Below are 14,092 nucleotides of genomic sequence, written 5' to 3'. Positions count from 1 at the left end.
TCATTAGTGGTATATCTTCAACATATTGAATAATTTTTTCCATTGAAATTTCACAAGATGTGGTTTCCCCCTTCCGTACGTGCTACAGTCGGCTAAATTTCAGTTAAACAAATGAAAAACAAAAAGCATTCGTACAGCAGAAAATAAAATTCACCCCGTCGACTTGATGAACACCCCAGCATTGCAATAAAAACTTGGTTAATAAGAAAAAAACACCCCAGCATTGCGTGTTGCGAAATTTTCGATCTGGTAAAGGATTAAGTGGATTTGATGAAGGGTTAATTGGACTTGCTTAAGGGTTCATTGGATTTGGTTACGGATTAATTGGACTTGATTAAAGGTCACATATGGGCAAAAAATTTAAGTGATTCCATTTTTCAAAAAATTACGATTTTTAAAAATTATTTCAGACTGGTTGAATAAATACCCACAAACATTGAATTATAAAATGTTTATTTACACATGTGTAACTCAGTATATCATGTGTGCCTGTGTGTAAATATATATCATATATATTTTCCTCTCCAATATGAAAACAATCATCTTTTAACAATAGTAATGCCATGTTCAAATGATTAAACTGTACACCATAAGGGAAAACAATCGAACAAATTCTCCATTCCACATGTATACATAAATTATCCGGACAAACAATAACTTTGTCTCAACAGCATATGGAACAAAACAGTCGGAGAACATAAGTAGACTGTCACACCTACGTCACTACTGCATCACTACATTTTTATTTACAACTATCCAATACATTTAACCAATATGTACACAGAAATGCACATGTGCATTCCAGGAATAACTCATTAGGTCCTGTCAATAGTTATAATTTCCATTCTAATTCCTCTAATTTCTACTATTTTTCCTGTGATTTCCGATTTCCAAACAAGATATGCGGGAATATTCGATCCCCTCTAATTTTTGGACTGATGGATTCTAATTTTACGATATAATAATCATAACTGGGATTATCAGTATCTCCCACAATAAATAATTCTCATTCTGAGGATCGAATCCTCTCCATCGGGTCTTTGGATGAAATCATCCCATCAGACAAAAATGATAATCAAATGCCAAAAAATAAATCCTGAATTTTCCTCCCTATCGAGACAAAAATTTCACTCAAAAACCCGAAGAGGTCCCCCCACATTAAATCGTACAACAATTTCATCTATAAAAATAACTCTGAAAAGAGTTGTGTTCAGCCAACAAATATTGTACGCATTTAACTCCTGTTCCCACGATTAAATCCTATTTATACACTTCTTACTCGATAAGAAAAAATTCACTACCCAATCAATTTATATTGTCATCTCCTCATCTACTAATCCTTATCCTGAAGAAAACGAGAAAATTCACTGCTCGTCCAGAATTTTTCCACCGCTACATGAGCGACATCAGCTCCCAAACCTTTACGTCATAATATAGTCCCTTATATTCTCGTAAAAAGATGTGCGTGTCTATTTAGGAATATCCAAGATGCTCGATAACCCACGATATTTTAACAATCGTTCACAACCTCTATAGAAAATATAATGTGCTTTAAAATAATAAACTCCACCCACTCACCGATTCCCCTCAATCACCAGTCCGTCTCCATCCAAATGATTCTTTAAAACTGGCAGTGACAGATTGACTTTCTCCCGAACATTATCAGCTCATTATCAAAAACTTCCCAATGCACTCGAAATCCCCTCCAAAAAGATCATGAAGTGCTGTGATCATTAGAAGGTGCGACAGTGCCTCTCCCACTCATCATCACTAATTCATAATAATATTCGGTGCACTATTATTGCGCAGAAGTAACAGGCAGTCGATAGTTAGGATGGAATAGCTCCTCACTTGAATCTTCCTATCGTAATCCTTCAACTTTGCCCTCAGTCTTTGAAAGATGTAAACGTTGGAAGTTCTTTCGTTAAAACGCGTTTCATTTCGTTGACGTTATATTCCCATTAATCTGATTATGTTATATTAAGTACAACCATTAATGTATTCGCTTACAATCAGTATACTAAAATAGCTAATGGAGCTACAAAGGTACCGCCTCGACGTCTCTATTGTCATAACGTTTGCTCGACTAAAATTACTGTCATCTACAAACGAAGTGGCTAGTTCTACAGACTCTTGAAAATTCTTAAGCGGCTTTGGCGTTGGTTGATGTCGTTGCATTCGAGTTGTTTCTCAGACTAATTTTTATGACTATTCAATTTAATAATCAACAATTGTGCTCATACGTCTACAATTTGCTGGGTCTGACAATTGTTCAGATATTTTTTTTTTAAATATATTCAGTGGGGAAATAGCCACCTCCGTGCCATTTATTTAATATTAATAACTCAATCACAAGTCGATGTAGGGCACGAAGGTGGGCCTGGCTCAGGATGGTCGCATTCTCGTACCTTTTTTATTGCCAAATGTGAACCATGTGCCAACTTTTCGACCGAGAGAATTGGACGAGTTTGCTTGGAATACTGGCATCTCGTATGCCTCGTGCTTGTAAGTTTTATTGCGGGGCTTTATTGGTGGTCGGCAACGCTGTTGTCTTGTTGCTGCCAGACGTGCTAGTTGACGAGCCGCTGCTGGAAACTCCAGGCCTTCGTTACGATCCTGTTCTACTAGACGACGCTCTTCTGCCATCGCTGATAACCATTTTCGCTTCTCCTCAGCTGATCTGCAGCAGAACAGCAGCCACTTATCTCGCACGCAGCTGTACACTTTCAGACAGTGTCTCACCGTCACTCCCAATTGGTGATCTAGGAAGTCAATTCATTTTATTACAAGTTATTTTAATCACGGTGCAATCATTCAATTTGGTTATTATTATTAATATTTCAGATTACAATTTGCTTGATTTCAGTGTTCGTTTAGTTTTGGTCCGGTATGAAAGTGAGTCTAATTGATAGTGTTATCAATGACGGTGTAATCAGATAAAAATTACCTTTTCCATCAGGCACATCAATGACTTCACTAGTATCGAGATAAATTCGTCCCTTATAAATATACGTATCGCGCTTCAATATATCCTTCTTGCAATAAACCAGCTGGTGGTCAAACAAGAATAAAGTTATGTTGTTTGTCCACATTCCAGTCGTAACTCTTACAGCATCACCCTGGTAGATCAATTGTGAGGACACCTCGATGAGGTCTTCGCCCTGAAACGGCAAACAATATAATCACGAGCCCCGAGGAATCCGGTTATGTATGATGATCCTAAGAAAGCAAAAAGGAATAGTTACCTCCCATCCTTCTAGTCGCAGTTGCCAAGCAGCGAGTTTCTCGAGGCTCTCCATCCGCCTCTTCCTCTCGTTTATCAGGACAGCCACTGCTCGCATAGCATCGAGGGCCTCTCGTATCTTGTGATAATCTGGGTGATCGGTTTTTGTATACTTGAGGAGTTCAGCCAGCTGCAGGGGATACTTGCAGATCCTCTGGACGGGTGTCAGTAGATAACCGTCCAGGGGGATCTCGATGAGACCGCGCATCAATCGACAGGCCTCGAAAAATTTACTGTAACGGTTGTGTCGGTAGAGCTCCTGCAGAGTTACCATCGCCATCGGGTGACTGTTGCAGTACTCCGAGTACATACGAAAACCATTTCTCTGTTGGCATTCAGTTACATTATCATCAGATAAATTAATTAGACAAATTCGTATTCAAGATAATCTCTACATCATTGATTTCCTCGTGTACGCAGAAAAGTCATTAAATAAACAGGGAATTGAATAGTTTATTAATTTGTTCATGAATTTTAGTTTAAACTCACATGGATAAGAAAACATTCAGCTACACAGCTTTTGTAGGGCGCATTCCAGTCGATTCTCGCCTCGAGATCCTTCAGGAACTCTGACTGGAACTCCAGGAGATCCTCGATATTGATGAATATCGTGTCGATCTGCTCCTCAGTAAACATATCCACTCTCCTGCGACATTCGGCGACGTACCCCTCTGCCACATCCCTCAAGACTTTAACGAAGTCTCTTTCAGTTTGAACGAGTTCACGTACAACACTGCTCCTCACTTGTTCATTCGACAGCAACGAGATGCTCGCTCGTCTGCGTGATTGAGTAGAATCAGTACCTGACACCATCGCCGCCAGACGATCTTCCACCGTCTCGTCTTGGCTGACTCGTAACTGCTCGAAAGAACATGAAACTTTTATTCACTCAGATTCAAGAAGGAAAACCATCTCAGACTCTCAGAATCTCATGACAAATTGAAAATAATAAAAATGCAGAAATATTAAATTTCTATTTTTCCTAAATTTTAAGTTAAAATGATGAATTTTGCGTTGAATATTTGTGTGGAATATTTACCCTGACGAATGCGGCGGGAAACCATCCATGTTCACCTCGGCAACTGCCCCACCACCAATCCTTATCAAGTGTGTCAAGCACATCAATAAGATCCCCAGCCCGGAATGCAAGCTCTTCAGGCTCAATAGCCACATGATCCCACACAGCCTCCGCAAGTATCGCTAACTCTTCATCCATGGCTTGCTCAAAAGACTTCTTCCTCTCCGTCAGAGAGGCAATCGATGACTCAGAATCCGACATCATCTCGTCATCAGACGTACCAATACCAATACCACCGCTTCCTCCACACCTCAGATCGTGTTCGTCCTCTGATAGGACATGACCACCGGGAAATCTCGCACCTATTGTCGATGCACCCGGATTAATACTTAATGCTCCATTTATGCACTGAGAGAAATCAATACCACAATTTTCCAAATTTACGCTTTAATTTTCTGGTTGTATTCAGAACATTTTCATTGACCGCAACTTCCGGAAAATCTTATTGGAAAATTAAATGATAGAAATTAAATATAACTATAAATAAAAGTGTATCAAATTTAATATAATGATAACAATTTAAATTAAAAAATATAAATTCAATTAAATATGAATTCATTTCATTTTTCTGTTTTTTGTCTGAAAATTTTTCGAAATTCAGTCCAAAAAATTGAGATAAAAATTCGTAACAGTTACTCTCAATGAAGATTAACGTAATATTGTTGATTTTTTCTCTACAATTTATAAAAATATAACAAAAGGAATGATTAATGCTGATGGTTGATAAATACATTATGATTTCTCTCAGTGAATTAAAGATGGAATATGAATCAAGCAGCCTCATTACCAATCCCTCTCAGAGAAGATCTCATTGGAGGCATGAATCAAACCTAATCTTATTGTTTTTTTCTCGCACCAAAACACTCAACTCTGGATGATTCAAGCATGCAGTCTATTGATTAACTCAAAGATAGTCTGGAGACAAAGAAGTCTATATCTACGTCGTTGCACATTAGGAAATTATGGAACCGTAAAGGCTATAGTCATCAACGGGAAATAGCGGCTTAATGATCCGTGAAGAGGCAATGGTGGGTGCGTACATCATGAACAGATGATATTCGAAAATATCCGTCGATAATAACTACATTATTGTCAATGATTTTTCGCTCACCTGCAGTTTTGGTGCGCATGAGTGGTGACAGTTGATTTATTCCCAGTGGCTGACTCAGCGAACGTCTCAGATTCGTTCGAGAGTTTCTCCCTTTTGCGTTACTGCGAGGAAAAATTAATATGTTAATTTTAGGTCGGGATTTGGTAATTATCCGCGGGTTATTGGGGTGATGTCTTGCACGGAAAAATGGGATGGAGAAGATTTTCAAATATCAGATCAGTTTTCTGAGTTTTAATTTTTTTTGTAATGAAAAATCGATTGATTTTTTTTCCATTTCCGAATATTCAAGTTCACGAGATTCTCACAATTCCTCTTTTCCATTTTGTCAATTAGATCATGTTAGAATTGTTTAAAAATCTCTGAATTTTACAGATAGCAAAATTTTTCTTAACATTGAGGAATTGAGGACTAGAAAATTTTTATAATAATGTGTTTGCTGCACATTCGGTAATGTAAAGAGAAATGTTGAGGAGAATTGAAATTGAAAAAAATTCAAAGGACTTACACATCCTTTAATAAAAACCCAGCGATTTTTTCCGTGCAATTTTCTTTAAAAAAATAATCATTGTCTCTCATTTCTCAAATGATTTCTGGGGAAGATGGGGAGTACTGCAACTGTCACGAAATCATCGTGTTGGTGTCATAGATAGGTGGTCAAAATGGATAACAGGGATAATAATATCATGAAGGAATTCACAAGCGTGTTCCAAGTAATTACTCAAAAAAAAAGCTCGATAAATTACAAGAACATTCAGCAACAATACGTATGAATGCGGTTAAATACGAACAAATATTACGGTGATGGTATTTTTTATTATTTTGGTCATTTGGCAATCCAAAGAAGACTGTTTACGAGGATTTAATTATTATTAGATGATTCACCCGTCTACCTACCACTAGGTTCCCTCGATTTACTGGAAAGGTTCGAACAAATAACTTTTAAATTTATGCCGATCTGTTTTGTTTCATATTATCAGGAATAAATGAATAATTAAATAAACCAATATAATGTTGAGTTATTTATGTGACGATTGAGACGAGTGAATAGAAATGAATAGAAGAAACACTTGACTCCTGTTATAGTACTGCCAATATTGCTGTCGTCTTTGACACGACATTTACTTGGCGCCCAACCATTTTCTCCATTTTCTTTCTCATGTACTTCTTTTATCCCTCTTTCAAGTGACAGAGAGTATTGTTAGAGTCAATCGTGCTCAACTCAAAAGCTTTTTTTTTTCTGGGCGCTTACAATCGCCGGTAAATACAAATGAGAGAACATTGAGCTTGGAGAGAGAAGAGCTAGTTAGATGAAATGAGGCACGATTTTTATGAATGCTGTGATTCAAGACAAATTAATTTGAATGATTTACACTGTTAGAAACGTATCTCAGAATTTTGGCTATTTTCACAATGCTATGCCAATTATATTCATTAATGGACATTTCTTTTCATACGGTTTTTACACTGTTGAAAAAATACACTTGAAATTTGAAAAAAAAGAAAAAAAGAAAAAAAGAAAAAAATGAGAAATTTCTAACTGGATCACGTGAATTCTTTTGTGGAATTTTTCATTTATGAATCCGTTAATTCTTTTATATTCTGGTAATTGCAACACTGAAAAACGGTGTCCGGAGTTTTCCCGGAGTCACCTGGGGAAAGATATCCTGGATAAAATTTTCATATATTCTATCTTGAATTCTCAAGATAAATAAGAAAATTTTCAATAGTGACTGAAATTTCAAGAAATTTTCAACAGTGTAGAGTCTGATAAATCGTAAAATTAGTATTTTCTTCTGAAAATTCCAATTAGTTTCAACAGCGCATTACGAATTTAGACAAATGAAAAATAAAATTTGTGGTGAGGGTTTAGTATCTCGTGAATATTTTACCTTCTGAGCGTAACGATGTCGTGGGAGGAATGTCTCGGACTGAGCCTTGGTGGTCGTGTCTTTATGGGAGACGGGGTTGATAGCATTCGTCTGTACTGGAGGGCCGTGCTGTACCCACGTGTGTCCCACTGGAGAAGTCTCTGACCACCTAGATCGCTGTTTGTACGACGCACGTTGTAGTGACGAGTGCCCCGAGTCTGCTGCAAGTCCGCCTGGGGACGTATCAATTTTCATTGTTTGCAGGATAGAATAAACGAATGATTTGACGCTATTAATCAGCACAAAGCGCCACGACGTGCCTTGTCTCCTTCCCGAGGATGCGGTCAAGAGTGATAAGAACATGCGCGCTGATAACGCAGTCTCCACAGAACCTATATTTTTTGACTCCTCAATTCGTTGCGATTTCCGCCCGAGGGCTTTACAGACTGATCACGTCCCATTTTTAAAATATTTATGAGGCAAAGCTTCGAAAATTTTTCTAAGCGGAAAAGATTGACTCTTCTCGTATTTCTCCTATTGGCTGAGGTGTAAAATTATTTCAGCTGTATGAGTCCTATATTTATAAATATTTTCACTGATGAATTATCAAATCGCAAAAATAAGGGGAAAAAATGTACTCGAGTACTTGATATTCTCAAAGTGTATTATCCCCAGGAGAATCATTACCTTTAACTTGTCGATGAGTATCTGGTTGATGAGCTCTGACTGGGGTCGATATTTTTCATTGACTCGACGCCGTAATGTCGGCGGACTGTCGGTCTCATCCGGCGGATCGGTGTCGTGCGACTCTGAACTATCGCCAATGTTCGTTCCGCCTCCACAGCCCCCAGTCGATGCTCCGCCAGATACCATCTGCGAGAGGATAGCAAATGTGGGTTTTTCGAATTGCTTCCACCCTCACAAGTCCCCGGATATTAATGACCAGTATTCGTTCTTTGACTTTCATTACTTGTTTCTTCATTTTTTTTTTCATTCATTTCGCGTTTTTATGAATAATGTATGACCCAACAAGCACCAGCCTAATTTTTTCTCTTCATTCTTTTTTTATTATTTCAATATTTAGTCTCATGAATAAACTCACCTCAATTTGAATACCACTGTCTCCACTGTTGCATTTGGCATTGCGAGCTGCCTTATTGTGTTTTTTTCGTTCTTTACTCGAACGCCACACGAGGGGTCCAAATCTGAAATTTAATCCAATTCATTGACAAATTAATGATTATTTACAATTAGAAACCATTTTGCTATTAAATTGAATTAATTATGTGGAATAAAAATCTGAGCTAACGCTGTAGTGATGGAAATGTAAAAAAAATTGGATACTAACCGAAATTTTTGATCCCCTCCGAACTCCTCTTTATGCTGGGGCTGTTGGAACTCAGGAATTTCATTCTCTCGGTCCCCCTCGATACTCAGGCCCCGCAACGCAGAGTCGGCATCATCATCAGGAGGTAGTGCTGGTGGATGTTGGGGAATTGATTGGCCATCGCCATCGGTGCTTCCCTCCTTGCTCCCTCGTTTGTGAAATCGAAGGGAAAAACTCTTGCGAAATTTCTGAAGGACACTTTCCTGCTGGGAATTGTCACGAGAGCGATAGCTGGGGGTCTCGGTACTCTGGGAGTTGGAGGAGCCAGTGGCATCTTGGAGTCTTGGGTGTCGAACGAGGGGAATTGTTGCCTCCACCAGGGGATGCTCTGTGCTCAGCTCTCGTCTCCTGGGTGTCTCCTCGTGGGACTGATGCCCATCGTCTATCGACCACTGTCGACTGAAATCAATTCGCGAATTTTATCAATGAAAATGTGAGTAGCAAAATGTGAGCCATAAAAATAATTCCAATTTACAATATCTGAATAATTTGGCACTGAAAATTAAAGATTTCATGGAAAAATCAAGCAGAACTCTTTCCGAAAATTTCCGAAAAATCATATTTCGTTTTTTTTTAAGACCGTAGTTAAGTTTTCTAGGAATATCTCGGAATCTAAGAGAGCTACCTATTTTTTTCTTTAAATCTTTTCTGTCGAGTCGACTAAGAGCTACAAAAAAGTCTCAACAAAAATTTCGGTATCTCTCATGGATTCAGAAATATTTCTATTCCTCAGCAACTGGACTAGAGAATAACTCTACTTGTTGCGTCGTACCTCTTCTCTATTGATTCGACTTTTTCTGTTGATAGATGTGAAATAAATGAGGGAAAACACTTGGATAAGCGACGAGACTTGGACTCACACGGAGCGGAAGTACAAGGGGTCTGAGGGTGTGGTCAATTGTCGGCGAGTTTGCTTTCGTCCCTTCCAGGAAAAGGGACATTTCAGGGCGTTTGCAGGTAGACACGCCGTGGGAGTAACGTGTGGATCATATGCCGTGCACCTTTTTACGTCACAGTAAAAAAAAAACAGTAAAAAATATGGAGTACTGCGGTTTTCATGGTAAATATGACGCAGTATATTTGTATATGAGGTATTAGCTCGACTTCTGGATATATGACAGCAATAGATCTACCGCAATCCCTTATTCTCGGTTTACTGACATTATTTCGTAATTTTTACTGTAACTTTCCCCGTGAAAAATATTAAACAACCATTACTAAGATAAAAAACTTTTTATTTATTATTTTAATTCGTTGGAATACTTCCCTAAATTTGCAGTTGAAGATTAAATTAAAATTGGAATGAAAGATGAAATGATATTTGCATTCACAAGGAGAAAGAAATGAATTCTGCTCTAGAGAATTAATAATTGAGACAAATATCTTAATGCGCGAGATGACTGTCCAATCGAAATTTGTTAAAGTTGCGATATGTAAAAAACTTCTTCGAAATCATAAAGAAATCTCGTGAACCTATGATTAATTGGCTTAAGAGATGTCTTTAATAATGTTCTGAATAGCTGAGTAGTCAACCAAATTAAATTTGTGATTGTACTCCCTGTAAGGAACCGGTCCAGACGCAATTTCCTATTCAATTGGAGTCTGACAAAAAGAAGAGTGCGATACAATCTCATAAAATTCCATCATTGAGTCGTTATGGAGATGAATGGGGCTTAACGAAAGAAGCCATATGCGTCTGGAACCATACTCGTCTTTTGGGGATAGTAATATGAGAGAAAAAAAAAGGAGATGCCCTCGAATTTTCGGGGAAAAACGTCAGAAGAGTCGTTTCAACCAGCGGGAATCTTCCATTGAGATTGTAATTAGAAACGTCGGGAAATGTGGAGCCACTAATGCCACACGAACGAGGCGCAGAGAGAGAAGGTAATGTCTTTATCTTCGTAATGAGAAAGAATGCCAGGAATTTCGAGTTTCAAACTTCTACATTAACACCTTAATAACAGAAGAACGTGAGTGGCAAAAAAATTCAAGGACTGAAAAAAGTCAAAAAGTCCCATTTGGCGTAATTTACCATTAAAAAAAAAACAAACTAAATTACCTGTACCACATATATTTACATATTTGGATATTGGCATATCTTTTATGAACTAAAAAAAAATTCCATTAGCTCATATAAAACATTCTTTCAAACTAATTTATACAGTAATTCATATAGCTATATTTTTCTCAATTCAACGATTATTTATGTAAAAATCAATATTTCCATTGTAATTGGAGATTAAAGCCAGGAGTTTTTATCATCAGATACGAAAATTATTTAAGGAACAATTATTTATTTGAAAGTTGAATTTTTTCTTCCAGCTTTCATAGCTGTTCCACAATTTTCGGGCAATCTCATTTATCATTAAATCACTGGAAATTTAAGTGATCAATTTGATTTGACAAAGTTATTTAAATTTTTGTGCGTTAACGTTGGTCTGCCAAAATTAAGTTGTCAATTGCGAATGAATTATTAAGATATCAGTGATATCTTCGATAATCGGAGGGTTTGGGAAAATCTTGAATTCGATCAGAGGATGCCGGATTTTTTATAATTAGGAGAAAGAATTTGGGGGTTTTCGGAGAGTTACGTTATTTTACAATGAGAGTTCTTACGAAATTCGGGGGACATTTGTTACCTTTCATCAGGATCGAGCAGTGTTGGCGTGCTGGAGGCCTTGATCCGTCGCTGGGTGCGATTAATCTCGGTACCACGTCTTCTCTCCATATTCCGAGGGATTGATTGGTGTCCAGGTGAAGGCTAAAAGAAAAGAATAAAAATTACAATGTTGATAACGTTTCTAAATTTATTGAAGCAAAAATTTCCCATGACTCTTTAATTTTCCTTCAATGCAATTGAAGAACAGAAAAATAAAAACAATCAAGTCGAAATAGTTGAATGTGTCACCCATAATTGTTCTTTAATTTTCATGGTCTTCAGGTGTATCCTCTCAATGATGGTTCCAGCCTTTCGTTTCATATTAGCACGACAATAAAACCATCAACACCCACATCACCAATTTTCAGTGCTCAAGTCATTGAGTTTGAAAGGTAAACATTTCCCTCTGAATTTATGATCGACCACTCAGCACTATTTTCATGGATATTAAAACTGACACGCAATTACAATTTGTTCCTGGTGGTGAATACATTCCTTGAAATTACGTATTCACGACTGGTTTATCACGAGACAGCGCTAAATAGGATACAACCTGGGGTAATGGACCGTTGCTGCGTAAACACTAACTCTATACGATGATCATGCCATCAGGAGATTATAATTCCAATAGTCTACAACAAGTACCGGTGGTAAATGGAAATAGCAGAGCGTAAACAGAGGATTTTGAATCATTAATTGTACTGGTGAACTGGGGAAGAGGGAAATTCTCTTCCGATTGAGGGGGCAATAATTCTGGGAAAGAAAAACAAAACTAGAGGTGGAAAGATTGATGGTGAAGGTATAACAATCCCCTCGTGATCACTATTATGTGATCAATGTTTTTTCCCTTAGCTCTACGAGACATTCCCGCAATGGAATTTTCAGTTGCATGTAATCCCGCGACAATGGAATTCGCGCCAGGAATTTTCTGGGTGATTTATGTTGAATTATTCCTTCAACTTTACACAAAGACCGATTTTCCGGATACTTTTATTCAAGTTTTAGAATTCATGGTGGTGCATTGAATCAATAGGAAGTCATTCGGTCATCCATCAGAAATCATCATTACAATCGAAAATTTGGTGGCGTATTTTTATTTAATTCAATTTTTTAACGAATTCATTAACATACGAAGTAGGTCAACTATAAAGGACTCCACACAGAGAATAATTCACGAAAAATTACGTCAGAGTTTCATAATATTGAAGTGAAATAGTTGTAGAAAATCACGGAACGAATCTAAAATTTTATAAGACTTTCAGTCAGATTTTCACCTAATTTATGTACAACACTCGTAAAAACTTCAATTCGTTCGTTAATTTTCGCCGGAGTGACGAAACTCTTACGCTATTTCCCCGAATGTTCCTCCAGTAATTGAAAATAAATTACAGTAAATAAACTTACAGAACCAGGAGCAGTTCGCGGTGAAGATGGTGCATCAGGATGAAGAGTATTAGGGCTAGGTGTTGACCTCCTAGAGCCGTCATTCCTGTGCCAAGTTGCGGTCGTCGTCTGTAGACTCGTTTCCCTAATCAACATAGAAACGAATCCTATGATAAATGCACGAGATAAAATTGGAGTGAGCCTGAGTTACAGATGGATTAATTACGAGAAGTTTCGTGCTATCTGCCTCTCCCGGAGCACAAGAAATGTCGCCCAGTAGAGAATTATTGGAATAGTTAAATTCAGGGAGAATTTTAAGGACCTGAATTCAGGGGAAATTACGGGGGCTATCAAGTAATTGGATGGGCAATAGCCTGTCGACAAATAGAACCTTTGACATGAGAAAAAAAAAATCTAGACGGTGGGGGTGGCCTCTCTAAATCGAGATCATCGTCGTCGAGCGTTTAATGCGGACGCTTTGCAAAAGGTCATCGAGCATTCGCAGTCGGAGAAATCTCAGCATTAAAACGAGGATTTAGTTCCCACTCTAATAATATAACAAAAATATAATAAAATAATAAAAAAACAGTACAAGAATAATAATAAATTGAAATTATTTTACGAATTGAATTGAATGGAATTCAGTTGAATCATAATATAATAAGTATTAATGTCCTATCATGATTGATTACTGATTTAAAAATGTAGTACTAATTGATTAATGAAAATACAGCGGTACGTGACCAGAAGCGATCCAATTACTGAAAACTCAAGGCAATAAAATAGCTGTGATATGTTTTTAAATTTTCTCATTTTCACGGTCGACGAGTGCGCCCATTGTGAGGCATATTAATTTTCCACTCCGGTGGAAAACTCGGTGATAAAATCCATAACTGCACGTATTTCGCTTCATTTGATACATTTCAAGGCGCGTAGAAATGAAAGGTCGAGTTTTATGTTGGATCGGTGTGTGGGTGTTCCATATGTTGGAGAACTCGTTATAACGTACCTCCAGTGTATAGTTTTCCACTCAAGAAGATTTTTATTTCAATTATTTTCGATTTAAACAAGGGGAAGCGTATTCAAAGAGATTTTTTTTTTAATATATATTTTCCAGGTCAGGCTCTCGTTTCGCAGTTTGGGAGGCTGCCAATCTAGAAAATCAATTGACCTCTTGAGAGAATATGGGGCTCTGCCAGATTTAATATTCAAGGGGAAAAAAGCTCGGTAATTGATAATTAAATGTCTCGATTGGGTGAGGCACGAATGGGGAATGGAAATCTCACAGGGTTTGAGTCTCTTGAGTTCACCTCCTGTTCTACA

General features: G+C 37.6%; 2 protein-coding genes across 3 annotated transcripts in view; both read right to left on the bottom strand.

Annotated features, from left to right (window-relative positions):
• The window catches only part of LOC105269528 (prohormone-4), a 10,359-nt gene extending 8,697 nt beyond the window's left edge, over positions 1 to 1,662 (bottom strand). The window contains exon 1 of the mRNA XM_011309859.1: positions 1,579 to 1,662. The gene's annotated coding sequence lies outside the window, so the exon portion shown is untranslated. The remainder of the gene's footprint in view (positions 1 to 1,578) is intronic.
• RhoGEF3 (Rho guanine nucleotide exchange factor 3) overlaps positions 437 to 14,092 on the bottom strand; it is a 33,512-nt gene continuing 19,856 nt past the window's right edge. The window contains exons 7-18 of one of the 2 annotated variants that reach the window (XM_011309873.1): positions 12,791 to 12,914; positions 11,367 to 11,488; positions 8,689 to 9,126; positions 8,443 to 8,545; positions 8,028 to 8,213; positions 7,362 to 7,573; positions 5,473 to 5,573; positions 4,323 to 4,663; positions 3,773 to 4,141; positions 3,246 to 3,608; positions 2,948 to 3,161; positions 437 to 2,762 (exon numbers count right to left, since the gene is read on the bottom strand). In XM_011309873.1, coding sequence (XP_011308175.1) covers positions 2,386 to 2,762; positions 2,948 to 3,161; positions 3,246 to 3,608; positions 3,773 to 4,141; positions 4,323 to 4,663; positions 5,473 to 5,573; positions 7,362 to 7,573; positions 8,028 to 8,213; positions 8,443 to 8,545; positions 8,689 to 9,126; positions 11,367 to 11,488; positions 12,791 to 12,914 — 2,950 coding nt within the window. In that variant the 3' untranslated portion in view covers positions 437 to 2,385. The remainder of the gene's footprint in view (positions 2,763 to 2,947; positions 3,162 to 3,245; positions 3,609 to 3,772; positions 4,142 to 4,322; positions 4,664 to 5,472; positions 5,574 to 7,361; positions 7,574 to 8,027; positions 8,214 to 8,442; positions 8,546 to 8,688; positions 9,127 to 11,366; positions 11,489 to 12,790; positions 12,915 to 14,092) is intronic. The other variant, XM_011309881.1, reaches the window with a different exon arrangement.

The sequence above is a fragment of the Fopius arisanus genome, unplaced genomic scaffold (assembly GCF_000806365.1).
Source record: "Fopius arisanus strain USDA-PBARC FA_bdor unplaced genomic scaffold, ASM80636v1 scaffold00003, whole genome shotgun sequence".
Lineage (NCBI taxonomy): Eukaryota > Metazoa > Arthropoda > Insecta > Hymenoptera > Braconidae > Fopius > Fopius arisanus.
Note: the sequence above shows the minus strand (reverse complement) of the source record. Positions and strands in the feature narration are given on the sequence as shown.